At 36.9% G+C, this 24,841-nt stretch overlaps 2 protein-coding genes across 3 annotated transcripts; one reads left to right on the forward strand and one right to left on the reverse strand.

Moving 5' to 3' along the window:
* The first annotated feature begins 509 nt into the window (after window positions 1-509).
* Window positions 510-3,238, forward strand: LOC114879479 (RISC-loading complex subunit TARBP2-like). Of its 2 annotated transcripts, none has more exons than XM_029194428.2 (3): window positions 510-955; window positions 1,164-1,642; window positions 1,697-3,238. In XM_029194428.2, exons 2-3 carry the CDS (start codon window positions 1,298-1,300, stop codon window positions 2,348-2,350), a joined length of 999 nt encoding a protein of 332 aa, XP_029050261.1. In that variant the 5' UTR covers window positions 510-955; window positions 1,164-1,297; the 3' UTR covers window positions 2,351-3,238. The 2 variants fall into 2 exon arrangements, with proteins under 2 accessions (XP_029050261.1, XP_029050271.1); XM_029194438.2 differs by having other exon boundaries at window positions 1,329-1,642.
* Window positions 3,239-3,256: 18 nt separating this feature from the next.
* On the reverse strand, window positions 3,257-23,960 carry LOC114879464 (dynein axonemal heavy chain 5). The gene is made up of 34 exons (XM_046285313.1): window positions 23,868-23,960; window positions 23,333-23,572; window positions 23,098-23,252; window positions 22,544-22,767; window positions 22,096-22,373; window positions 21,856-22,029; window positions 21,535-21,764; window positions 21,254-21,453; window positions 20,760-20,983; window positions 20,517-20,692; window positions 20,223-20,405; window positions 19,761-20,159; window positions 18,997-19,247; window positions 18,424-18,669; window positions 18,199-18,362; window positions 17,620-17,874; window positions 17,310-17,538; window positions 16,443-17,116; window positions 15,368-16,173; window positions 15,036-15,243; window positions 14,277-14,663; window positions 14,005-14,177; window positions 13,572-13,938; window positions 13,100-13,294; window positions 12,892-13,030; window positions 12,353-12,629; window positions 11,714-12,155; window positions 10,169-11,526; window positions 6,223-9,800; window positions 5,906-6,132; window positions 5,528-5,839; window positions 5,006-5,457; window positions 4,652-4,946; window positions 3,257-4,024 (listed from the first exon to the last, which is right to left on the reverse strand). The coding sequence occupies exons 1-34, from the start codon at window positions 23,958-23,960 to the stop codon at window positions 3,638-3,640; spliced, it is 13,998 nt and encodes a 4,665-aa protein (XP_046141269.1). The 3' UTR covers window positions 3,257-3,637.
* Window positions 23,961-24,841: the final 881 nt, after the last annotated feature.

The raw sequence follows: 24,841 nt of genomic DNA on the forward strand, positions 1-24,841 counted from the left end.
GCAATCGTTATTATTTGATGACTAATTAATAACTGTATCATTATTTCTATGGTACATTTATTAATTATGCAGCAAATAATACGAGCGAATTGGCTGCGAAATTTATGCTTTTTTTCTATTTAATTTCTGTTATATTTTTTTCAGGAACTATGCCTTTGAGATTCTGAAGTGTATCATATTGCAAATACAATTTTACGGAAAGAAAATTAATAATAATGAATACATGGTCAGTATTGTTTAATTATGTACTTACTTACTTTCACATATAGCTATCGTAGCATACACGTGTCATTTAGGTGTATGCGAAAGGTAACTATAGCATGCCGTTCGTTGGATGCAATAACTGAGGTGGCGCTTGAATCAATTTCTAACATGGGCTGTTTTACCGATGCGGAATTCGGTCTCAACGCTTGCATCGCTATGTTGGATTTTCTACATTTGCATTTTACAACTGGATTATTGCAGTGACTATAGATAGTATCTATAGTCACTGATTATTGGTACCCCTTTGCTAACAGTCGGGTTGGTACCCCTATAGTAGATCTTTCCTGCTGTTCAACTAACTATATATGTATACTTTGCCATATTTTTGATATGCTACAAATGGATTAATTTTGAATAGCAATTATTCCGTTAATCTTTTTATAAATATTACATTGAATTAGAATAAACTTAAATAAAATTCTTATCAGTGGTATAATTTCAATTTCGCATAAATTATCTGATTTGATATATATTATGTTTATAACCTGTGGTTTGTTTTAAACAAAGTACCGAGATTGTTTATTTATTACTTATTATAAGTAAATGTTGTATCTACATTACATATGTACATACGTACGTTTGAAAGAGGTAGATATTCCTTATACATCATATTTAAAAACAAAGTGTATGTTGTAATGCTTAAAACATAAATCTTGGTATTTACCAAGAAAAAAACATTTTTATGTACAATGTAAGTAATATAGTAGCTCATAACGTGACTTTTTAATTATGAATGTTTTTACTGTTCATTGTTATTGTATTTAATTTATTTGTGATTATTTAATTAGAAGATTTCTTTAATTTTATCTATATAGTGTATTTACTTAGACTTTATCTTAAAACGTACTTAAAACTTTTTTTTTAAAGATTTTTTTAGATATATCTGTCTTTATTCGCAGGTGTAGCATGCTTCTAAAAGTTACATAGGTGTAACTCTCTTCACTAGAAACATATTTTATATATTTTACAATTAACAGTGTATATACGTGTATATATTATAAAAATAAAACCAAAGGGATTATAATAATCCAAAATGAATAAAACACCTGTATCTATTTTACAAGAAATGATGGTGAAGAAGCACACAGTGCCTAACTATGAACTTATTCACGATGGTGGAGGTACTCATATGAATACTTTTACATACCAAGTAACATGTGATGGTTTAAGTGCAACTGGTACAGGACGTTCTAAAAAGGATGCAAAACATGAAGCTGCAAAAGCAATGTTAGAAACTATTGCAGCACATAGAGGTTATCCACAGTTACCAGCATCACCTGCACAATCACCTGTTAGAACACCTTTACCTCAGCCAGTTCCTGAAGTACCTCGAATTCCACCAAATGTACCATTTGTTAATGCTATTGGTGCTTTACAGGTAAATCTCAATTGTTGTTTTCTAATTTTGGAATCTAACCTCCGTATATTTTAGGATTTATGCGTAGAAAATAATTTACAAGAGCCTCAATACACACAAATTAGTGATGTTGGACCGCCACATGCAAAAATTTTTACTATCCAATGTGGAGTATCAACTTTTAAAGAAGTTGGGGTTGCAAGAACAAAAAAGCAAGCCAAACAAGAAGCTGCTAAAAAGATGCTGGAGAAAATAAGTGATTTAGTGTCCTCTATAGAGGATGATACAAATGATACAACAAACGTAGATAAGAGTAATGCTCTTGCAAAAGCTAGTTATCTTTTATTGTCAAGGTTACCTTCAAGTAAAAAAGTAAATTTAGGTATTAAGATAGCAGAATATCATACGAAACTAAAAAGTAGTTTCACTAGTAATGTATGTGATGAGCTAATTCAAACATTAGAATCGTTGATTCCTGAAGATTATAATGATGTTTCTGAAGAATTTGTAGAAGATTTATTAGGCAAATTTTCAGATTTTTTGTTAACTTTGAATTTACAAATTGAAGTTAAAACTATGAAGTCTAATGTACCAGATAAACATGTTGTAATTATGAAGATAGATTCTTCACCTCCGATTAGCCAAGTTTCATGTGAAAATACAATAACACAAGCTAGGTTTACTGCAATACAAGAATTAATTAATATAATGATATTTTTCTTGAAGTAATAGCTTATGGAAAGAAGAATGTTACAATGAATCTGTGAATTATGCCTTTTATACTTTTAACACGTTGAATGCCGTGAAGGTCACCGATGATCAGTACTCAACTTGCCAATAATATAATGTGCGTCATTAGTGACCAACGATTTCGATATTATTGAAAGCACCTGAATCAAATAAATGGTAATATGCGAACAATTTTTAATATTGTTAACCTTATGATAATGATGTAAAATAATTAATACATCATTAGTATTTAAATAATTTTATTTTTATTGAAACATAGTAAACAAGGACATGGGTTATCAATATAATCTTCACAAAATGTAACTTTTTTAATCAAACGATATCTTATGTTGCGGGGTCACCGGTAACCTTCAGCAAAATGAATGCATAAAGTACGATAATAGAATTCGACTGAATCGTTTAATATTTAATATAAATATTAATATTTATCATATCTTATCGCAATAATCGTATAATTATTCAATGTGTTAAATATAACTGGTAGAAATGATGAGATTTGTTGTTATCCAAGATTTCTTATTTTAATTCATTTTCTAACGAAGGTATTGCAGTTACCAAAATTACAAATAGTAAGTTAAGAATATGTTTTGTTATGAGTGATAACAATCCATATAAGTTATTAAAAATTAAGTTCTCGATCGTAAATACGATATCAAAAAAGTATTTATTTTTTACTTTTTAGTTTAGAATTTCGTTCGTGATACAGTTTGTATTTCTTTTACAGAATTCAAAACGATTTTAACGGAGAAAACCACGGAGCGCGTGTAACAAAATAATCATAATGTTTTTCGAAGTTGTTAATTATTTTTTTTATATCAATTTATATCTGTTATATTTAAATATTTTGTTTGCCCGTTTACCTACATTATTAATTAATATGATCTCGTGAAAGTTTTATTTTTGTTTTCGATGATTATAAATCACAATGTTTTCTTTTTCAATTTTTTTTTTTTACTATGTAAAGACGAAGTAGAGTGTAGATTTTACATACACATATTAATTAGACTTTTTTATTCCAATGTATTGCAAAAGTAAAATTGCAATTCTAACGAAGACACGAATTTAGTTTGATAGGAAATTCGTATTTTTAGTTATTTGATTTACAATTTGATACAATAAGCAACTTGATATTCTATTTTGCAAATCTATGAGATATTTTTTATTCTATATAAGAAATAAAGACTTGACATGTTTATATGAATTATTTTTCATATTGTGCTTTGTCCAGTGTTTGACGATTTCGCTTATGAAACATTCTGTTTTATTCTATTTTATATCACACAAAAGAGCTACACCTCGTAATGTCCAGTGCCGAGGATTGTGGTCAGTTTCGAAATCAATTGATCCTATGTATTTAGAATCTGTCCTCTGTGGTTTCCTGTATATAGGACATTCGTAAAGCTTTGGATCCTTGCCTGCCGTTGTGTTTATCGCGTAAATGTAAATTACTGGCATCTGCTCGTACAGAACCTTCGGTTTGCTTTCTACCAATTTGCTCGTTTTGCGATCGAGTGAGGCACCTTCTAAGAATAGCCCATGAACGTAAACTCCTTCCTCAGGTTGATTCTTTATCTCCTCCTTATTGAATCTTGTAATTAAATTTTGCAGGACGACAGAATCAAGAGCCCACCCTTTGTGTGCTCTAGTTACCTCCTGTGTGGGGAATGTAGAGATTAGTCAAAGATTTGTACTAAACTATATAGTAAGCAAGTTGATAATTAATATTCAAATCAAAATAAGATTTATGTTACATATGGGAACAATTATTAATGTTAATTATAATAACTATTAATACAGTAGGCAGTTAAATGTTGTATAAAAGAAGTTCATATATATTACCACTTCTAACAAAGGATGACTCTAAACTCGAAAATTCAAAAAATTATGAAACTTTGTGAATATGTAGGGAATTTCCTCATGATTCAAACGCAATTTTCATTTGCTTTCCGTTTTCAGTCTAAGGGGGTGAAAATCTCCCTTAAAATTTCGGTTCGTTTTTTTTCTTTTTCTTTGAAACCGTTAGAGATATCGAAAAACTTCATAAGCAAAAGTCTTTTGTTGCCGAAACAAAGAATTATTTAAACATTTACAAAAAGTTATGAATAAAAATGTTTAAAAACGGTTTCAGAGAAAAAGAAAAAAAAACGAACCGAAATTTTACGGGTGATATTCACAAAGTTCCATAATTTTTAAAATTTCCAGGTTCCGGATCATTCCTTGTAAGAATTTATAGCTCCACCTGCGATAATATAACGAGAGCCTATAAATCAATCAACTAACTTGTCGCATCGCGGTTAAGAATCCTTGAGGATTAAAGAAACCGGTCATCCAAAATACTTTAGGCCGGCCATGAATGCACCACTGTCGGAACTGATAGTCCCGTTCCAACAGTTCTGTATACCAGAATCCAAGTGTCGCCGATTCCCAAGATATTTTCAGCCATTTCTCCGGAATACGAGCGTCGTACATTGCATCCAGTGATTTGCGCAAACCTTGACTCATTACGATGGTACCCTCGATAGCTAGCTTCAAATCTGTCAATGTAGTGCGTACCTCTTTGATGACTCGGGTGATCCTGAAGAAATATTATTAATGACCAAAAATTGATCGTCAATAACAGAAGGAGAACTGTACCTGTCGATTTCTTGACGTAAAAATATGTTCATAGGTAGCAGTGCTCCCATTCGTTGAAGTGCCTCTTTCACTTCAAACGAATTGTACTGTTTCGGTAATTTCTCAAGCATATCACTCGCGAGTTTGTACACCACGTTTTCTCTGGTCTCACCACCTTGTGCGCCACCCTCCTTCGGTTGCACGCTCAAAATCGTGTCAAGTATTCCCTTAGCCGTGTTTATTTGATAAGTGATGTCTGCGTTCGGGTGCAGGCCGAACACTTCCGGGGTATCCGCGGCGGGTAGAGAATCAATGTAATCCAAGTATCCCTGAAGATTCTTCGTTTGAGGTACCTTGTACCCGCGGTAAAATTCGAAGCCAGATCGTAACAACACGTCGCAAAACCAAACGTGTGTAAACGTAGTTAGCAATCGTTTGTCGAAGTCGTCGGTAACTCTGCCACCGTATTGCACCTGCATCCGTGTACGAATGTATGTATCAAATATTGAGAGGTGTTTATCGGAGAATTAATAATTTTCAGACCTCTCCAAGCATGTAGCAAACAGTCGGCCAAGACACTCCTCTTTTCGGATCCATGTCGTCCAAATGGTTCTGTATAAATTGGACGGAAGCAGCAAAGTCGGCTTGATTAAATTCATACGGTATGTTCCAACCAAGGGGGCCAAATTTTCTGCGTTCTTGCACCACTGTGTGCAGAAACGCAACGGCATATAACAAAGGCGGCCATTGTGACTGTGTGCTATAATCCAGTGTGTCCTGTGTTACACCTTGATAGGTCCTCTTCAAGCTGGCTCTGATACCTTGAGGGGGTTCGTTCGTAAATTTGATGGCCATCTAAAAATTGATTATTTAATTAGAGAATGACACAAATTAATAGTGGTTGTAAATATCGAGAAGTACCTGCAATAGGCCAATGGGAAATTGAGGATGTACTTCGGTGGTCATCCAGAGTCTGAACGCCTCGTGGACTGTTTCCGTTTCAACTAGGGCGTCCATGACTTCCGTACAAAAGGGAAGAGACAAGTGAATGTTTTGCAGCAGTACCCAGCTGCCGGTGTTCATAGCATCTGAGATTAATCGTCGAGCATGAAATTCTTGTCCTTGACCCATAGACACTGATTTCAATTCTGTAATATAAACGCAGTTTTTATTCAATCCTTTTTCAGATTATGGAGGCCTTAGCCCTATAAGAAATAATTTTGATTCTATGTGCTTACGAATAGATTTCTGTTTTGCTAGTACTGTTATCTGTGGGCTGGGGTCAGATCCGATCGACAGTATGCATATAAGCGGAGTCCTAACTTCAGATTCCAACCAAGTGGCCTCCAAGTCCAAAATCTTAGCCTCTCCATACTCCTTTCCTAAAGATTCGATCACATACTTCCTGGCTTGAGACAAGGTCCTGTCAGGACTCCAGGATCTGATCAGAAGTAATTTTCTAAACACGTCCAGCTTCTTCTGATAGCCACACGGTAGCTCTTCTTCCTCTGGTTTCTCTTTCTCATACCACACTCGCCATTCCTTCTCGTTAAATTCAATTTTCATTAAGATATCCGAGAAAGTTTCCAATTTGCTGATCTCGACCAGGTTCAACCAAGTTATGTCCAGGATCCATCTGAACGGTTTCGGAACGACCGCGTTCAGATCCAGAGATGCTCCTCCTTTTATGAAAGCATTGAACTCTGCGTGGGTGATCGCGCCTCGATGACAGTCGATCTTCATCGCCAACATCAGCGTGAACAATGACTTGTGTCGTTCGTACAGACTTCGCAAAGTGAAGGCCCATACTTCATAGGTCAAATGACGAAGGATTATGTTTATTCGTTCGCTAGTGATGGGACTCTTGGTAGACTTGGTGATGGAGTTGTCGAATATGGTCAGGAACTGTCTCAACGAGTTCTGGTACATCACGTTGACGTTACTCATTTCTACGATCAGGAAATACAAGATAGACCCCCTCGAAGCGACTGCACGAAATTCCTCTCGTGCTAAGGTGATCTTCTTCTCTGTCAAAGCAGACACTTTTAGCTTCTCGTTAACCGATTCTGCTGTCACTTTAGTTTCTCTGAGCACGTTAATAAGCGCTTCATCGTCCACCAGAGAACCTTCGGAAGATGTAAGTCGATGGAGAAGAGTACTTTCGAGTTCCTTCATTGATCGTTGGTTCGTCATGACGGATTCGAAGAGAGCCACCCTTTCTGCCTCCAAATCTGCCTTCTCCATAAGTATTACTCTACCTAACAGTTGATCTTCAAGACCTAACATCGTGACAGTGAAGTCTATTATCGACGTTTTGGCTGAGATCTCTGGACTGTATGCTGGATTTGGTAATTTCGTGGTGACGTATAACATGAAGCCTGGCATCACATCGCATTCTTTGTCTCCAACAATGACTTTTTCAATAGAACCAGACTTGATGAAGTTCTTCTCGAGTACATTATCCAGAACTGGGTCTAGCTCTTCAGCGATGTCCTCGATCAACAATGGTCTACCTAACGAAAGACTGTCTTCAAGGTGGGTTCTGAAGTACTTGTGATTTAAAGAGGTTATCTGTAACTCATTCATGCACTCCTTGTTCTTGATCCACATCTTCCCTTGGTTTTGAGGATCTACCAACAGAGGATAGGAAGAGGATTTAGTTACGATCAGAGCATTCTGCACGGACAGCTCGTCGTTTGGTAATCCCTGAAGAGTCCATTCGGACATGGTTGCACTGTCTATGAGCATGTTCGTGATATTTAGGTTTGTGGTGAAAGGAATAGCTTTGGTCGCTAGAATCTTCATCCACGAAGACACCAAACTAGCTCTGTACTGTTGGTTGTACGGTCCACAGTAGGATAAGAAGCCAGTAGCCAGAAGAACGTCACCAACCAGTCGTCCTAACTGAACCTTGAACTCGCTGCTTTGTTCGGTCCAACGTATCTTCTCGCCTCCCAATCCATTGATCAACGCGGTTGCAGCAGTCATTTTTCGAATACAGACATTGGCAGCTTCAGTCAACCTCTGTTTCTCCGACACAGCGAAGTCGTATTGCTCTTTGACCGCTTGCAGAGCCATTTCTCTTTCAGACAGTTCTCTCTCAGCGTTTGCCAGGTCCTCCATTGCTACCTTGAGCCTTGCTTCCTGCAGAGCCAAATTAGCCTTCAGCGGAAGTACCTCTTTGTTGACCGAATGGAAGAAAGCCATGGCCTTCGTCCAGGACAACAAACCTGCCACGTCGCCGCAAACTCGCCTGGCAGTCTCCATATTGTAATCCTCCATCTTAAAGTAAGGCTGCAGCAATTCGACCATCTCGTTATTGATTATGTCCTTTGGATAGTTTTGCAGCTGAAGCAGGAACGTCGTGCTGGCCATCATCTTCAAGGATTCCGACCATGAAGGTTTTGGGCATGCAGCAGCAGTGTCCGGGACAACTGGGGCAATTTTTCTTTGAAACAAAATTAACACGCAGTCCATGATCCTCATTATAAGATGAGGCGGTCTGCCTAACTTCCTTACCGTGGCTATGTGAGCAGGTTTGATGGTGTTTAGAGCAGCCTCTGCCTCTTCCAGTGCTGGCTTAGCAGCCTCTAACTTTTGTTCGGCAAGTGCTTTCTCCTCGGCTATGCAGGCTACTAATTGTTCAGCTTTCTCCTTCACTTTTTGCACTTGGTTCTTGAACGCTTCTGCCTGCATAGCTCTCTCAGTTACTTCCTGGAGGACGGTTTCAGCTTTCTCGGATGCTTGGACCAAGTCCTTCTCCATCACAGCAAGATCTCTTTTCAAAATTTCCACCGATATCGAAGCTTCTTCCAGTTTCGCTAAACCTGTATCCATTCTCTTGGCTCCTTCCCCAAGTTCGTGCTGTTTGCTTTGGTAAATGTTCTTGTAACCACCTATGAAGTTCAAGTAGGACTTAGGTGTGACGTGGGTGGCACGTCGGAATCTCTGGAAGTACTCTGCGGATGTGAGAGAAACGATATCTTGTATGGAACCTAGGGCATGCACCAATTCATCTTTCACTTCGCTGGTGCAGGCGATGCTGAAGTCGTGTAAAAAGTGTTCAGCAACTAATATCAACGCGTCCTTCGGCCATGGTTGGAACCAGTCGATGGTGCATCCGGAGATAAGTGCCGGGAAACGTTGAGCACGATTTCGAAATTTTTCACCGACTGGAGAGAAACAGAATACTACATGAAGATTTTGACACGTCCTTTGAAGAAAAAAGTCCATTACTAGCTCATTATTGATTGATCTTTTTGGATTCTCGCGTCTTAAGATAGGCGTTAGCTCTAAAATAATTTCTTGTTGTTCGTCGCGAGTGAATAAATTGCTGATCACTCCGGAACTTAGAATATTGTTTAAATATTCCAAGAAACCTTCTTCTTTAATGTCCAAATCGGTGAATATGAAAGTGGTTCCCTTTCCCTGAGCTCCGCAAGTTCGGTATAAATATCGCAGGTCTTCTAAGAAATTTGCTACATTATAAGACCTTGTCAAAGTTATTTGGAACGTTTTATAGCCTGCGATGAAGGAAGATAATTTTGTAAGGCTTTGTTTCCCGGAACCACCGACACCTACCAGCATCACGTTTCCTTTTGGATGTCTGATGACTCTGGATATTTTGACCAAATGTAACATGGCATCAGGGAAGAAGACCAAATCCATTCCAGAACCTCTTTGCATCTCGTTGAATTGTGAGAGGAACATTTCTAATCTGTCTCTAAGGACTTGGTCGTCATAGACTGGTTCGTACACTTTTGGTAACTCAACATCTGCATCTTCACCCTCTTCACCAGTCGGTTCTGGAGCATCTCTGAAAATAATAAGAAGTTGATGGATTTTGATGATGAACATATCTGTTTGATATGTTTAGAGTTTTAGAAGTCTTAGGGTTTTTGGTTTTTAGGGTTCCCGAGTTCCGGCGTTCCTAACTTCTGGAGCCCCCCTTCAGTTCTAGAGTTCTAGAGATCCAAAGTTCCCGAATTCTCGAGTTCTAGAGCTCCCTGGTTCTAGAGTTCTGGGATTCTAAAATTCTAAGGTCCTACCGTTCTAAAAGTTTAGAATTTCAGAGTTTTTAAGTATTGGAGTACAGAATTTCGTAGTTCGAAATTTCGAAGTCCGAAAGCTCTGAAATTCTAAAGTTCCAAACTTCCAAAGCTTCAAAATTCGAAGTTCAATTACCTCATGAAGTCTACAAACGCAGGATCCTGGTCTAACATATCTACATATTTCTCTCCCAGCATCTCGTTCACAACCCTCACTAATTCTCCTTCAAACCAGTCCTTATCCGTTTGAATGGTGAATCTATCACTGAATACACGACTGCATTCGTGTTTCCACAGCAGCATTAGAACATTTTCCTTATCGATCACCGTAGACAGTGTACCGACCATCCCCTGCCAAATTCTTGACAAATCACGTAGATTGAATACATAATGAAACTTTGCTGGCGTAGGCAGCAGGTGACTCCTGGTTCTTTCCCAAAGTATCCTCGTGAAAGGGACCATTTTCTTAACAAGATTTCTAACATCCACCGAGAATCCTCTCTTATTATTATAATGACCTTCGCCAAGCACGCTAAAGATCCGATCGATCGATGCTTTATCAGGCAGCGTACAATTGAAAATACAAAATTGCCTCTTCAATCTCGATGGAATATCGTTTCTACCTCCTCCAGGTTGACACATGGCAGCCAGAAACGTCATATCCACGATATTAGTGAAGTCTCCGGGTTTTTCAAGCGAATAAAACCCTTTCATATCCATCGTCTGACGAACGATTTCATTAGTGACTTGATCGCCCCACTCATTTATCTGTGGCAGATTAATATCATCAACGAAGACCATCATCTTCTTACCACCTGGTGGTCCAAACGTGTTACCCAAACGCTTCTCCACGTAACTTTCAATAGTTTTCTGAAACTGAAACGTACTTGTGGCGGAGCTAAAGTTAAAAGAGCGACTCAGAGTGGTTTCCGGATTAGCTTTCTTCATGTATGATTTCATCATCACCGTTTTAGCAGAGCCTTGCTCACCTATCAATAGTACAGCTTTGTCCTGTCTACCGATTAGATCAATCAGATATTGTATCCTCACGTTATCAGGAATTGGGACCAGCACGTTGCTGTAATCAGGTGTCGAATATTCTGGATAAACGTAATTAGTCACCATGCTCGTCCATGTGTCCCATTTACCCTTCTCGGTTACATAGAAATCAAATAACTTCGCTTCAGGATTGTTCTCCGTGTTTGGTAAATCCAGGTTATCGAAGTTCTCACGAAGATACTGATCGTACTTTGCTCTGTCCGAGGTCTCTAACAACGCTCCTATACCCCATATTTGGGCGAACACGTAGAAACGCTGCAAATGTTCCATCGTCATCGGTTGTCGTTTCTCCTCCTCCGTTTCTTCGTCTTCCTCTTCTTCTATGGATGTTTCGAGTGGGACAAGACCTTCGAGAAGGCACAACATTTGTTGCACTATGTTGCATTGTAAGACGTCTATTGTTAACGTTAGAACTTGAGTACTCCACGAATAAATCTGTAACCATGATGATTTTGTAGTTATTAATTCTGAGTCGTCGAAGCACGTAAGAGGTCTGCTTGTGATTTTTAAAGTTAAATAAATTTGCAATTTTAATCTGGCGAGTCTTAGGCGGGTCTGACACGTCCGGGTACAATCGTGTGCTTTTATTTATTAAAGTGTTGCGGAAGGGTTTATATTTTACCTGTGCAAAGGAGTTTGCGAAGCACTGACCAAACACCTCTTGTTCCAAAGTGCTTCGAGTTTTTAACCAAGCAGTCACTACAGGGTTCCAATCCAACCCTGAAGAACTCATATACACCATCCCGTTACGAGATACAGTGGCAGGACTCGCATTGTCGATGTTATGCGGTTCGAAAATGATTTTGCAGGTGGCAGCCATCGGTAAACGATCACCGTTCGCTAGAGTCAACGTTTTATTATCGTCTAATACGGAATTCAAGTTCTCGATCCAAATACTGTCGACAGGACCATCGAGAACTAACCACACGTGTTCTCCTTCTTTCAATTTTAACGTCTTACGCCATAGAGCAGAGAATATTCCATCTGTCCAATCATTGGTCGCTACATCTAGTCGACCGAACATCTGGGCTGCTGTTATGCTCTTTGGATTCATTCTCATTTCTCTGTTAATCATTATTTAACGAAAACAGAAGTTTTCAAATATTTCATTGTTATTTTAAGGGAAAATTTATTTCTGCGTTTTTTAATTAAAATTTTATGCAAATTTAAGTTATTATGTAATAGCGAGAAAATTTTATTTGTTAATATCAATTTGAAAAAAGTACTTTTGTGTCTGCTAATTCTAAAAGTAGTTAATTACCTGTGAAAATTACCACACTGTGTTAAAGCCTTCATTAAAATGTGTATACATGTTGTTTTTCCAGCTCCAGTCGGACCCAGGGTCATTATTCCATGCCTTACTCTCTGTGTCTCGTATAATTGTATTAATTTCAGTACCCATGGTGGATGGTATATCAAGCCAGCTTCTTCCACTTGTTGATTGATTGCGGCTTCCAATTCCGGGTAAGAAGTTTTTTCTAGAGCTTGATTGGGAAATAAATCCGCCACCAAGGAGATGAACAATGGCTCGTCCTCGTCTAAAGTAATTACATAGTAAATCGAAAGAATTCGTTATACGAATCTTTGAATATCTCCTTAGCTTTGTAACAAATCGTATTACACAGAGAATTGATAAGGATATGCGGGTACTCGGATCGGGTCAATTTGAGCTGACCAAAACAATACCGGACCAAATCTGAGGATGGGTAACCCGAAATTTTCGAGTTCACATACACCTATCCTTTCGAGAACTCAATTTAATCCGATATTTTTCGGTAGCCGCACACTCCTAAAAATTACCTATCAATTTTGAGAGATTCATATCTCTCAAAACACGCATAACAATTGTACTCTCTGAATCCTTCGAGTTCACTCTCTTTGATGCTCCTAGAGTTCTAAGCACGGATAGTATATTTCTCAAGCCAAAATCGTAATGGACCTAAACAGATGATGAAAATTTTATTTTATTTTTTTATTGGAAGTACAATAATTCTTCTAACATGCTTGCCTGTTTAGTTAGTTGCTCTTCGCATAGTTTGTACAAGGTGTAAAATTTACGAGCGAGTGTGATATTCTCCAGAAAACCACAGCTAGCTAATTTTACTCGAATGATGATCTGTCTGTCGGGTACCATCATTGCGACAGTACGAAATTGAATCTTCAGGTTCTCTGGGAGTTCTTTTCTACCAGCGTATCCAGGATTCTGCAAATAGGTGCTGAATTAACCTGAGGCACCGATTTTTGGAAGGAAACTTATATTTTATATTTAGATTTTACATCAGACTTTGTGTACCAAGTACGGTGTTCCTGCAGTAAAGGGTTAATTTTGTCTTGTGACATTTTTTAAAAATTTCAAACCGTTTTAAATCCTGTATACTTTCAGTTACAATTTCGTATAAGTTATTATCTCACTAAATATTATATCTTTTTTAAATTTTATAGTGTTACAACAATGATATTTTTTTAATAGTTTCAGTTACCATTGTTATGAATATTCCAAGTTCGGGACACATGTCTATCAGATCTCCATCGGTGAAAACAAATTGTTTCTTTTTTTCTTTCTTCGCAGCAAGGACAACCGCGACTTGCTGTGCAGCTACAGAGAGAACCGGAAGTTCTATTCTATTAAACTCGTCGAAACACCCCCAGGAGCCACTCTGAGCCAATCCTTTGTAAATTCGACCTAATCCTCTGTAGTCCATTTGATCGGAACAATTGAAAACCACCACATACTTGGCCAATGTTTTACCCATGTCTTTGACGGTTTCCGTTTTTCCAGTTCCGGCTGGTCCACAGGGTGATCCACCCATCGACATCGATAAAGCTTGTGCCAAAGTTATATAACACCTATGTAAATGAAGGAAATTTTTAACAAATTTTCTTCATGGTAACTTGAGTTTCTATAGTAATTACCTGTCTGTTAATGGAGTGATGACCAATCGTTCGGTACAGCCTAGATATTCATTTTGATATGTAAAATTGACGTCGGTTATGCATATGGAAGTTTTGTCCAGATCTTCCTTGAAGTAGAATCTACATTGCTTCAGCCACTCGAAATCGTTTACTGATCGTACATTTAAACGGCACTGTTTAGGAAATATTTTTTTCACTAAATATTGTTTGATATCTTTTTGTTAATCATAAAGTATAGATTATATTGCTAAAAATTTGTTAAAGATACGTACCAGTATATCAAAAATATCACGTTGATGCACATGAATGGTAATCAGAGTCTCGAATTTCGTTCTCTCAATTTTAGCCAGGTCTCTGGTTGTCTGATCAATCAATGTGTTCAGTAAGTCGAGGAATCTATTGTTCGTTTCTCCCATAATCTTTTTATCCGCTCGAGCTTGAGCCAAAGCTTGTTCACTATCCCTGGTCCAGATCATTTGTATTCCAAGTAGACCAATTTGAGCAGGCATTTTATTCAAAAAACCAAGGAGATTGAAATTGATATCGTTGATCATGGAGTAGCATTGTCGAATTATCGAGTGCAAAGATTGTTGAGATGTTTGCAATAGTTGCGTTAACCAGGTTTCCACTGATCCTTCCGCTCTGACCGCTTTCTCAAGCTTGTTTAATTGTAAAAATATCAAATGGAAATTTTGTACGTCATAAATTTACCTACTAAAAACGATGATCGACCGATCAAGTGTCCGCTGAAGAGTTCAAGGGTATCGGGGTGCACCGTCAGTGGTGAGGTGTGGGACAGGGATTTATAAACTTGTTATTATCTAACTTACAAACTTTCAAATTTAGAAATTTAGAAATTTGGAAATATAGAAATTTGGGAATTTGGAGACTTGGAAATATGGAAATTTAGAAATGTTAAATTTTTTTTTATAAGTATAGAAATTTCAAATTTTTAAACTACTCTCTGAAGACTATAGCAGTGATCATACGTATTCTCAATATTTTTCATCTGAAAGCATAAGTGTACGTACCAAGATCGTTTCCCCTTCAGACGATATGATAGCCATCATTTTATTGTACTCGATATCATGGAATTTCACGTAACGTGTGTTATCAAAAATAGAGAGCAAATGATTCTGTATTGTATGCGAGTCAGATGCTTGACCGAGTATCTCCAATAAAGCAGGATCCGATACGAAGAAGAATCTTGGAAACATCATACGCTTTTTTTCCAAGTATCTGCAATCATATTTACTATCTCAAATTAGTGTCACCAATTTTTCAAATTGCAAATTAATTTAACTTTTGATTTACTTTTAGATATTAAATTGAACTAACATCGTCATTAATCAAACAAACTCACCCGCTCAATGATTTCTGGCAGAGTTCCAACTGTTCCTGAAGATGTGGCAAAAGTTGCTTAAGCAAATCATCCCCCACGCAGCAAGGAACTACCCCCGGAGTTTCATGAGCCCTTTGCATGATTTTTTGCCAGCTCTTATCAATTTTACTAAATCTTTTCGCCTCTTTAGGCAGTTGTTTAGCTATGTCTCCTCCGACGAACACAGCTTCAAGGTAAACCCACATGTTCTGCACCAGCAGCCATCTTTCTAAGATTTCGTTGGTGTTGGACAGATCCGCGAGCCATTGTTGTATCTGCTTGCGAAATGGCGCATTGTATCGGTTCGACATGAGGGAACCGAGCACCATTAAACTGTCCTCCAGCTGACCGATTGTCTCCGCAGTGGTGTCTCCTCTGAGTAACAATTCTCCTCGATTGTTAAACGTCATGAACGTCAGCTCGTGGGACGACCACTCGTTCACTACGGTCCTCAATTTAGCTTCTATGTCCTTCTCCTTCATAGCGGAGATGCATATGTCCTCGATGTCCTCCTTATATTTCAATAGAGGCGCCTCGAGGATGTTCTTCAAGCAGAAGCCTTCGCTGTCCAGATCGAACGAGTATCCCGTCACTTCTACGATCCTGTGCCAGTGACGTGGTTTCATCGCCTTGTTGGCCATTAATTCTAATAGGGGGCACATATCATTGAAATCATCTATCGTTTTTTTCAGGGCGAAGAACGCGGGCCACTCTTTTAAACCCTTTGGTAATTTGCGACATCGGTTTTGGAATTCCATTAGCTCGTTGTTTATGTCCTCGATGTTCACCTAAACAATAAGATAATAAAGCCTGAATAGGTCCTCAAAATAAGATTCAAAGGATTAAATAGGGGAGATCGGGGTCGAAAGTAACATTGTGAATAAATCATAAAGAAGTTCAGAAGTTATTATTAGCATTATCGCAGATATTGAACATATGTTGCAAAATTATAATTGAAATACACACATCCGTGTCTTAACAATAGTCAATCAAAAGTCAAATTGTTACTTTCGACCCCTGTTTCCCCAAATTATTATAATAAAATCTAATACCTTACCTCGCCCCAAGGAATGTCATAATAGCTGTTCACTCTATCAATAACATCATTATACAGTTTGTATAGTTTCTGTAGTAAATTTAGTTCCTTTCTGATTTGTGACAATTCAGGATAATCAGTAATGGGTAAGCCAAAAAGTTCTTCACCACTTTGATAAGTCTGAAGCTTTCTCCACATGCCATCGAATCTATTTTGAAAGAGGATCTGCCTATCGGAAGCTTCTCTTGGACTCAGACCAGGTTGCATTGGTCCTGAGGATCTATACTCCTCGCAATACATTGCATTATCAATACGGAATCTTTCCAAATTATTTCTTAGATCTTCTTCGAATTGAGGTTGCAATTCTAATAGCAACACGTGACTTTGTTGCGCTCGTGTGAGCAACTGCTGCCAGGTGTATCTTAAATTGTCTACCTGTTCCAAACACTCTTGATCCACTGGTACCTCGTATCTCGTGACAATGTTGAAAGCTTCTTCGATTGGGTCGATCCTCAGTTCCATATCCACTTCCTGTTCGCGAATCTTTTTCAGAGTGTCCATGATTAATCGTACATCGTCGAGATCGCGTATCTGACGATCCAACTTCCGATCCATTTCGTTCATCAATGCGTAGACGTACTCCATCTCGCGTCGATACTTTTTCTTCATGGCTTGACCAATTTTGTGAGTGCAGGCTGTGAAATTGAAATCACAATTATTGTAATATAATTTAAAATAAGAAATTTGAAGCCAATCATTTTGACAGAAGTTTGGTAGTTGCAGAGTTAATTAAATTTAGGGCTCGTATTCTACAAGAGAGTCCTTCATGTCACTAATCTCTCGGTAAAAATTAAAGTTCCACCCCCCTCCTGCTTACGACTATGTTACCTTTAATTTCGGTATAGAGTCCATATTTTAATTTTTCCGTGGATACAGCAATGGATGTTCCAAAGATGATCATATCCGGTTCAGTAGCTAAAAGGTCTTCAAGTTCGCTGTGTTTTCGAAGGGTGCTTTCAAACTCTGGTAAAGAAATTTGTAGCAATTCTCGCATGCTCTTTTCATTCTTCCATAGAAATTTATAAGGTTTCCATCGATCGATGAATTCAACAAGATCCTATGATAAGTTCTTCGTTTTGATCGAAATATTATATATTTTACTAAGAGGAAATTTATATAGATTTATGAGATTAATTACTGGTTTGAATTCCTGCATACACGTGTTCAGCATGGACAATAACTTCATCACTTCTTTATTGTCCATTAGCATTCCATGAAAATTACTCTCTTGCACGGGGAACATTGGTCTCTCCTCGGAGATGATTTTGTACAACTTTCGCCTTCGAATTCTTGCATCTTCTGGTTCTTCCCGTTTCTTCTTTGCAGCTTGAATTTGCGCTCTCATTACAATGTCCGCGAAGGTTCTCTTTGGATATGCTTGTTTCCAAGAATTCTAAATCATTAGACAGCTTAATTTTTTAAAGAATTTGAGGAAATTCCACAAAGCTCTGAAAAATTATACGAGCCTTCCAAAGAATTTCTGTGAATTACACAAACTTTTTAAAGGATTTGGAAAATTCTACTAATTTCCTAAAACAATTTCCAAATTTTGAGAAAATCTATGAGCCTTCTACAGAATTTTGGAAAATTTCACGAGTCTTCCAAAAATTTTTAGAAAGTTCCATGAAACTTCCAAAGAATTTTGGAAAACTCATACTCCCCAAATGCTTCGCATTTCTCGAACTTGTTTCATAATAAACAGAATTCAAGAATTCACCTTGTTAACTCTAGAATTCCACTGAGAAACTCCTTTTGCGACGCCAGCGATAGTTTTGCCAACCAACGTCAAAGCCTCCTGAACATCATCCAAACTAGGTTTCACAGTTACCACTGGTATCATCAAGGTTGCATGTAGTAAAAATATTGGACTCAGTGTTTCCTCTGAAGGATTATTCAATTATTCATTTACTTCATTATCGATTTTGAACGCATATTTAATCACCTGAATCGATCTCCCGAATGAATCTTTTCCTAATTGCATCCAGAGAACTTCTGGTAACTTTTATTAGAACATCCACAACCTTCCTGGAATAATATCTTCTCATTTCAGATACGGCGTTTCGCACCATGTCCTGCATGCCTTTTGGCAAACTACCAGGTGTAGCTAACAATTGATGAGGATCATCGAATAAGCTCCATACCAAAGACCAGTCTTGTTGAGCTGTTTGGTCTATCGTTTCTTCGTCCTCTATAAATTAAAATATTTATAATAAATAGTGATACGAAAGATAGAGAAGAGTAAGAATGAATTATTCAAGAATTTCTGATTGAAAAAAGAGCAGAGTAAAAATCATTAAGTAAATTTACTGAATTTTATTAAAACAATTATATGAACTTTATGGATTTTATTAAAATTTTAATAATTGAAATTTAAATGCAATACAAATTTGAACAGCACACAAGGGTTAATATTTCCAGAAGAGGGTCTTTAAGGATCTGTTATTTTTTTAAATACTTAAAAAATTATTTCAACTCATGGAGAGGCAGAAGAGAATAATAGAAAAATTGCGATCACCTTCGATATTAAAAAAATCGAATTGACTGGAGTTAGCGGCGCTTTTGAAGTTCTCCGCAGCGTTCTTAACAAGATCTAGCACTTCCTCTACCGCCTCTTCTACCATCATACTTTTACGATACAAATCTACCGCTGCCAGTCTGCATATTTCCTCGGTCTTCTCCACAAATTCCTCTATCGTCCAAGGTTGATCAGACTCTGGTAGAGAATGTAAGGTGATCTTTTGCATACTTGTGAGTACTTGAAGAATCCTTGGAATGAATTAAAAAGACTGCTATCAGATTTGATTAACTCTTCTGTTATGTTTAAATTTACGTGAATTAAATAAAAATAATACAGTTATGTTTTTTTTTTTCATAATAAATGTTATACATGGATGAAGATTGATGATAAAATGGAAAAGAGGGAGAGATAAATTAGAGAATACAGAATTAGATTGCTATTAACATTTAAGGTAAAATGGATAAGCACCACCACTATATGATCTAATATGCAATTAATATTACCAAGGTCTTTTTGATTGTAATACACCTAAATTTGATTATTTTGATAGGATTATAACTGAAGCGTTAACTATCAAAGGCTCATTAATTAGAGTTTAGTTAATAACCATCGACGTCAATAAATGCATTAATTATCAATCAACGGAACCGGGTCAGTGATGACCCATGCCTATGAAACACGCAGTATGATGGATCTAACATATATTGTAAAGGGTTGTAATTACTGATAAGATCCCTTTGTCAGTGATTAATTTAACATACCTGTTATCATATACGTCGTGAACTCTCGTTATCAAGATATCGAACTCTTTAATTTGTTCTTTCGTATTCTGATAGAAATTCTTCCATTTTGGATCGGTCCAGGTTAAAGACATCAATCCAGGTTCCAACAGGGATGCTACACGAACCAAGTGTGGAAGCAAGAGTGGTCTTACTTCGAGTTTCACGCGTTTTGTAGTGAACACAAATTTCTCGATCATTAATTGAAGAGCATCGGTAATCAATGTGAAATGATCTTTCTTTGTCAAAATCGTCAAAGCGACGATAGGAATTTCCAAATTTAATTTTGACAAACAATCAGCTTCTCGTATCAATAACATAATGCGTCCTTCCAAATTCACTTTAATCTTTCCTGTTTTTTCGTCCACTGTTAGCAAAGATCTAGATTGTTAAAATAAAACGAAATAGTTATTTGAATTAATGAAATCAACTTGGCCGATTTACCGTTTCAAGCAGTCTTCGATGACCCAGGAATTTTGATGAGTCCAAACCTCGGCGATGTCTGATTTATACTGATTCAAAATTCCAAGGGCGTAGTTGTATCTTTTTTCTAAGTCCATAGTGAGCGGAAGTGTCTTCAGTACTGGATGAGTGGAAACAGACGTGGCTAACTCGTCAAGGTGCACCCTAAATGAAAATTAACTGTATAGTATTTATTTTTTTACAGAAATCAGAAATAAAGTCAAATAGTACTCGATGCAAAAATACTTTTGATTAATTTATTAATACAATAATTACTTCAAAGAATTAGCCCAAGTAAGCCTTCCAGCGATCGCTGGCATGTGCCTTGGCAATGGTGGGTCATCCCTCTGTTTCTTAAATAATCTTAATATTCTGTCCACTTCCTTGTCACAGTATTTTACCACTATATTGTATTTTTCATCCAGTTTTGTTAATGGTATCTTTTCGCTTACCTTGATAAAGGAAAATCATTTAAGAAAATGGTATGTTGATAGAAACCTTATAATACAAATACTCCACTTTTTCGAATCGTGTCAAAAACCGTATACCCTGTGGTGTTTCCCACACGTCCTCATAATTTTTCTCAATAATGTTACCAATGTTTTGCTTCAGAGAATCTGTTTTAGCCATGAAGCTGTCATAATCAGTATCGAATTCAGTGTTTCTTGGATCCAGATAATCATATGACTTGGTGGTAGCTATATTTTCAGCTTCTTCGAAAATTCTTATGGCGTCATCTAACGCTAATAAGAAGAATAAACAAACCCAGAAGTTTAACGTTACAACGTTTCGAATGTAATGCACGTAATTAAGTAATTAAAAAAAACATGGTAAACATGAAAACAGTACAGTTGTATTGCTGATTAAAATTATAAACATAGAATATGATATTCTTCTGTTTTACAAAAAAATTTATAATATCACGTCCAGCACGACATACGAGTTCAAATGCTTAAAACTTCAAAATGTCTGACTATATATGTGCATTTCCACTGTAGCCATCATCGTCATACCTTCTCCCAGTAGAAGACCTTCCATTCGCCTTTCGAAGAGATTCTTATAATCCTGTATCAGTTCGAACATGGTCAAAATCTTTCTTATTCTATCACAAAATAAATCGAACCTTCCGAAGACATGTGTTTCCGAGAAAGAGAATTCTTGTTCAGTTATAGCTGGTGAGCATCGAACTAGTCTGTAGGTTTCTCTGTAAGCTCTTCAAAAAAAAAAAGCAACTGCCAATTTTTTGTTTTATAGAAAGTAACTAAATGTAGTTAATATTAAATTTTACCATTACTTGTTTAGTCTCAGACAATGTTTCAATTTCGATCGTGCAGCTGCTCGATCTTGACCCCAGACGGTTTCTCGACCTCTGTTTGTAACGTAATCTCGACAGGCCACGATCATTTGATTCGTGATCTTTATCATTAACGAACTGGTTCGCTCTGAGGTGTTGTAATATCGTGAAACACTGTATATTAGACGGACTGTTTGTAACAAGGACACCAGAGAATCCCTCATTTTCACCTGGTAACGCGAACAGAATCATTAATTACATTATTAATGGGAGAAAATAAAAATTTATAGAAATCACTGAAAATATATGGTATCATCTTACTGGATCATCTAAATATAGACAGTGGCAGCATTTTTCTAGAGCTTGGATAAATTTTGCATTATCCTTAGCTTCGTTGTAACAGTATGTAATTTCATCCTCAGTGTCGACCCAGTCTTTTATCAACTTCGAGCGTGCCACTTGGAGGCACAGAAGGGACATTCGTATTTCATGATCCTGCGTATTTATAATCATCAGTATAATGGATGAGTTTCTGCATTCAATTTGAAAATAAAATACTACCTGAAGTTTGTTTACTAATTGACTGAATTGCGCTCCTCTCCGTTTCCAATATTCCAATTCTTGTTGTGGTCCAGAGGTATCGTTTTCTCGTTTCACCTGTTTGCTTTCCGCCATGAAATCCTTCAATCTTTTGATCCACGCTTTTACCCTTTCTTCTACGATATTTACAGCGTTTTCTTGTGCTATGAACGCTTTTGCTTCCTCGAAATTGTGTACCTCGTTCATCAACGTTTCACCGTCATTGAATATGCGCCCTTCGTGGGCCACCTGTTCACACACTATGAAAAATTGATTTTTATAGAAAAATTCCATATCATAAACGCAAAAATTAATTTAAGAAATAGAAATTTTCTTTTCCGGTGGACGTTTTATTTAACCCTTTGCACTCAAAGCATTTTGGCTATACCAATAAAAAATAATTTTTATTTTAAATCTAACAAACTGTTACCTTTCAGGGCGCTGCAGAAGGATCTCAAACCAGGCAACAAAAGGCTCTTGATCATAGGACAGTCGTCTTCACCTTCGGAACCAGGGTGAGCGAGAGCATCCATAAAGAAGTATTCAACAACTCGTTGTATCGCTGTGATTATTCCCACCTTTTTCGTGTCTATTACACCCGTGTAGAGATCCTTTTGGAAACCCTCTTCGGGTAACTGTTTCGAAACGTTCAATCTGAAAATAATTTAATTTTATCGATACACTGGTTAATTGATTTATTATTTATTTCATTTATATATTACTAAAAATAGATGTAGTTATTCAGGTTACTGTTTATTTCAATCATAATCATTAGCGTAATTAGGTGGGGTCTAGCAAAGGCCTGCCTCCTTCCCCCATCCAAAATATGGGCCAACACCTCTTCGTTACTTTAAAATTAAAAATTTCTGAGATTCTAAGATTTTAAAATGTTCAGGTTCTGAAATTCTGTGAACCTGACCTGCCCCAGGAAATAGTCCTAATTACGCCAATGGTAATATTTCGTAAAATGATCATTCAAATAACCTGAACATGTAGATACATATTCCAGTGCAAGGAACTTGCCACCCATCAGTTAAAAATAGTTTCTTCTTTCCAGGTTCCTTTGTTTCCTTTTGCTCTTTAACTTTAGGCGTCAATACGTTTGGACCTCCTCTAGCACTTGAGCTTCTGGTTTGTGTCTATATAAATATTTTTCTATCAAATCATTGTTATTCATATTTAATAGTAGTTAATTTATTCATATTTAATAAACTATTACTATTTCCACAGGACGTAGAGTTTCTGGTTCGTCCATTTCTTGATAGTACCATACCAGGGTGGACCTCATGTGTGGTAGAAACAGTAGATTGATTTCGTCGAGCATATCTCCCTCGAAAACGTGATCCATGACCTCGTGACGGGACAATTGGGTTGCATCCATCAAGAGTTGGAAAGCGAATTCTAGTCGGGGATCCATTTCCCCTCGTCTTGCTTTCCTTTCGCATTCTTCTCGACGTTTCTGCAAAAGTTGTGAGTATTATTCATTTTCGTGTATTTTTTTATGTAACATAGAAAATTTCTTTCGAAATAATTTTCTCGAAATTTAGGAAAAAAGATTCTTTAACTGAACTCTGAAACATAGAAAATGTGATAAATATAGTATAGTCACAATTTTTTATAATTGAAAATATTAGAATATTAGAATACTAGAATACTAAAATATCAAAATATTTGAATGCTAAAATTTAATTTTTCAATGTAAACCTTAAATCTGGCGAATATCAACATAGAAAATGTGTAAAAGAATGATCAACCTGTAGAACATCATCACTGCTTTCTTCGTCGCTGTCTTCTTCAGAATTCTCCGATTTTTGTTGGATCATTAGTACAGGTGCTTGTACGAACATTATGAAATTACTTAAAACACAAGAGAATCGGGCGGGAAACGAAAGAGTCCCAGGAGTGATATCAGTAAACTGAGGATGTTTCTAAAAGGGTGGAAAGTGGTGTGACGGGGTGAATACATAGTGCCATGGGTTCGTGTCTGGTACCACCGTTCTACGTATCGTTCGTGTCGTGTGGGAATTTAAGCACGATTCTAACCAGCAGTCAATATTACACCGCGTGTATTCTTCTGTGATTGTGGCAGGACCATATCCAGCAACAAAAGTGTTACAAGAAAATATTTAATACAGTTATATAGTGCTTTTTTCATAATCCACATTGGTTAATTCCATTAGTGATATAAAAACTATATTTTGTATCAATAATGGTTATTGCTATGAGAATATTATATGTGTAAATACACGGTGAAGTGGTGGCTGCTTAAAGTTCCTGAAATGGATAAATACAAATTACAAATAAGTATTACATTTTCATTTAATTTTGTTTTTATGGCACGTTTATTCTTGTTGTATCACGTTTCTGTAGTACAATAGTTGAGACGAAGATTCAAAAAATTATATTTTATATAATTATATCCTCTGGCTTTCACATTGATGGCTTCATTCTTGAGTTCATTTTGAGTTAATTGCTTATCAACATCTTTCGCTGGAGAAGAACAATCATAAATTCATCAAACGAAAATCCATTTCCAAATTTCAACCATATTTAATTATCGAAACCAATATTACAGTACATCTGATCGATCGTGTCAATGATAAATTTGACTCGTATTGAAAGACTATCACTCAACAGACATGCAACGAATCAAACGTATTCAAAGCACGAGAACCAAGAATACTGTAGAATGTAGAGTATCCTATATCTCCACTTCGAAGGTCTCTAA

Source organism: Osmia bicornis, chromosome 4 (assembly GCF_907164935.1).
Source record: "Osmia bicornis bicornis chromosome 4, iOsmBic2.1, whole genome shotgun sequence".
Classification (NCBI taxonomy): Eukaryota; Metazoa; Arthropoda; class Insecta; order Hymenoptera; family Megachilidae; genus Osmia; species Osmia bicornis.

Bases quoted from the DNA above. Each gene is read 5' to 3' on its own strand.
- LOC114879479 (XM_029194428.2), top strand. From the start codon at position 1,298: ATGAATAAAACACCTGTATCTATTTTACAAGAAATGATGGTGAAGAAG. The intron at 1,643-1,696 runs GTAAATCTCAAT...CGTATATTTTAG, and splicing joins ATGCTATTGGTGCTTTACAG to GATTTATGCGTAGAAAATAA.
- LOC114879464 (XM_046285313.1), bottom strand. From the start codon at position 23,960: ATGTTCGTACAAGCACCTGTACTAATGATCCAACAAAAATCGGAGAAT. The intron at 18,363-18,423 runs GTGATTAAATAT...ATAATCCTTCAG, and splicing joins CATTCGGGAGATCGATTCAG to AGGAAACACTGAGTCCAATA. The intron at 14,178-14,276 runs GTACGTATCTTT...TTTCCTAAACAG, and splicing joins GTGATATTTTTGATATACTG to TGCCGTTTAAATGTACGATC.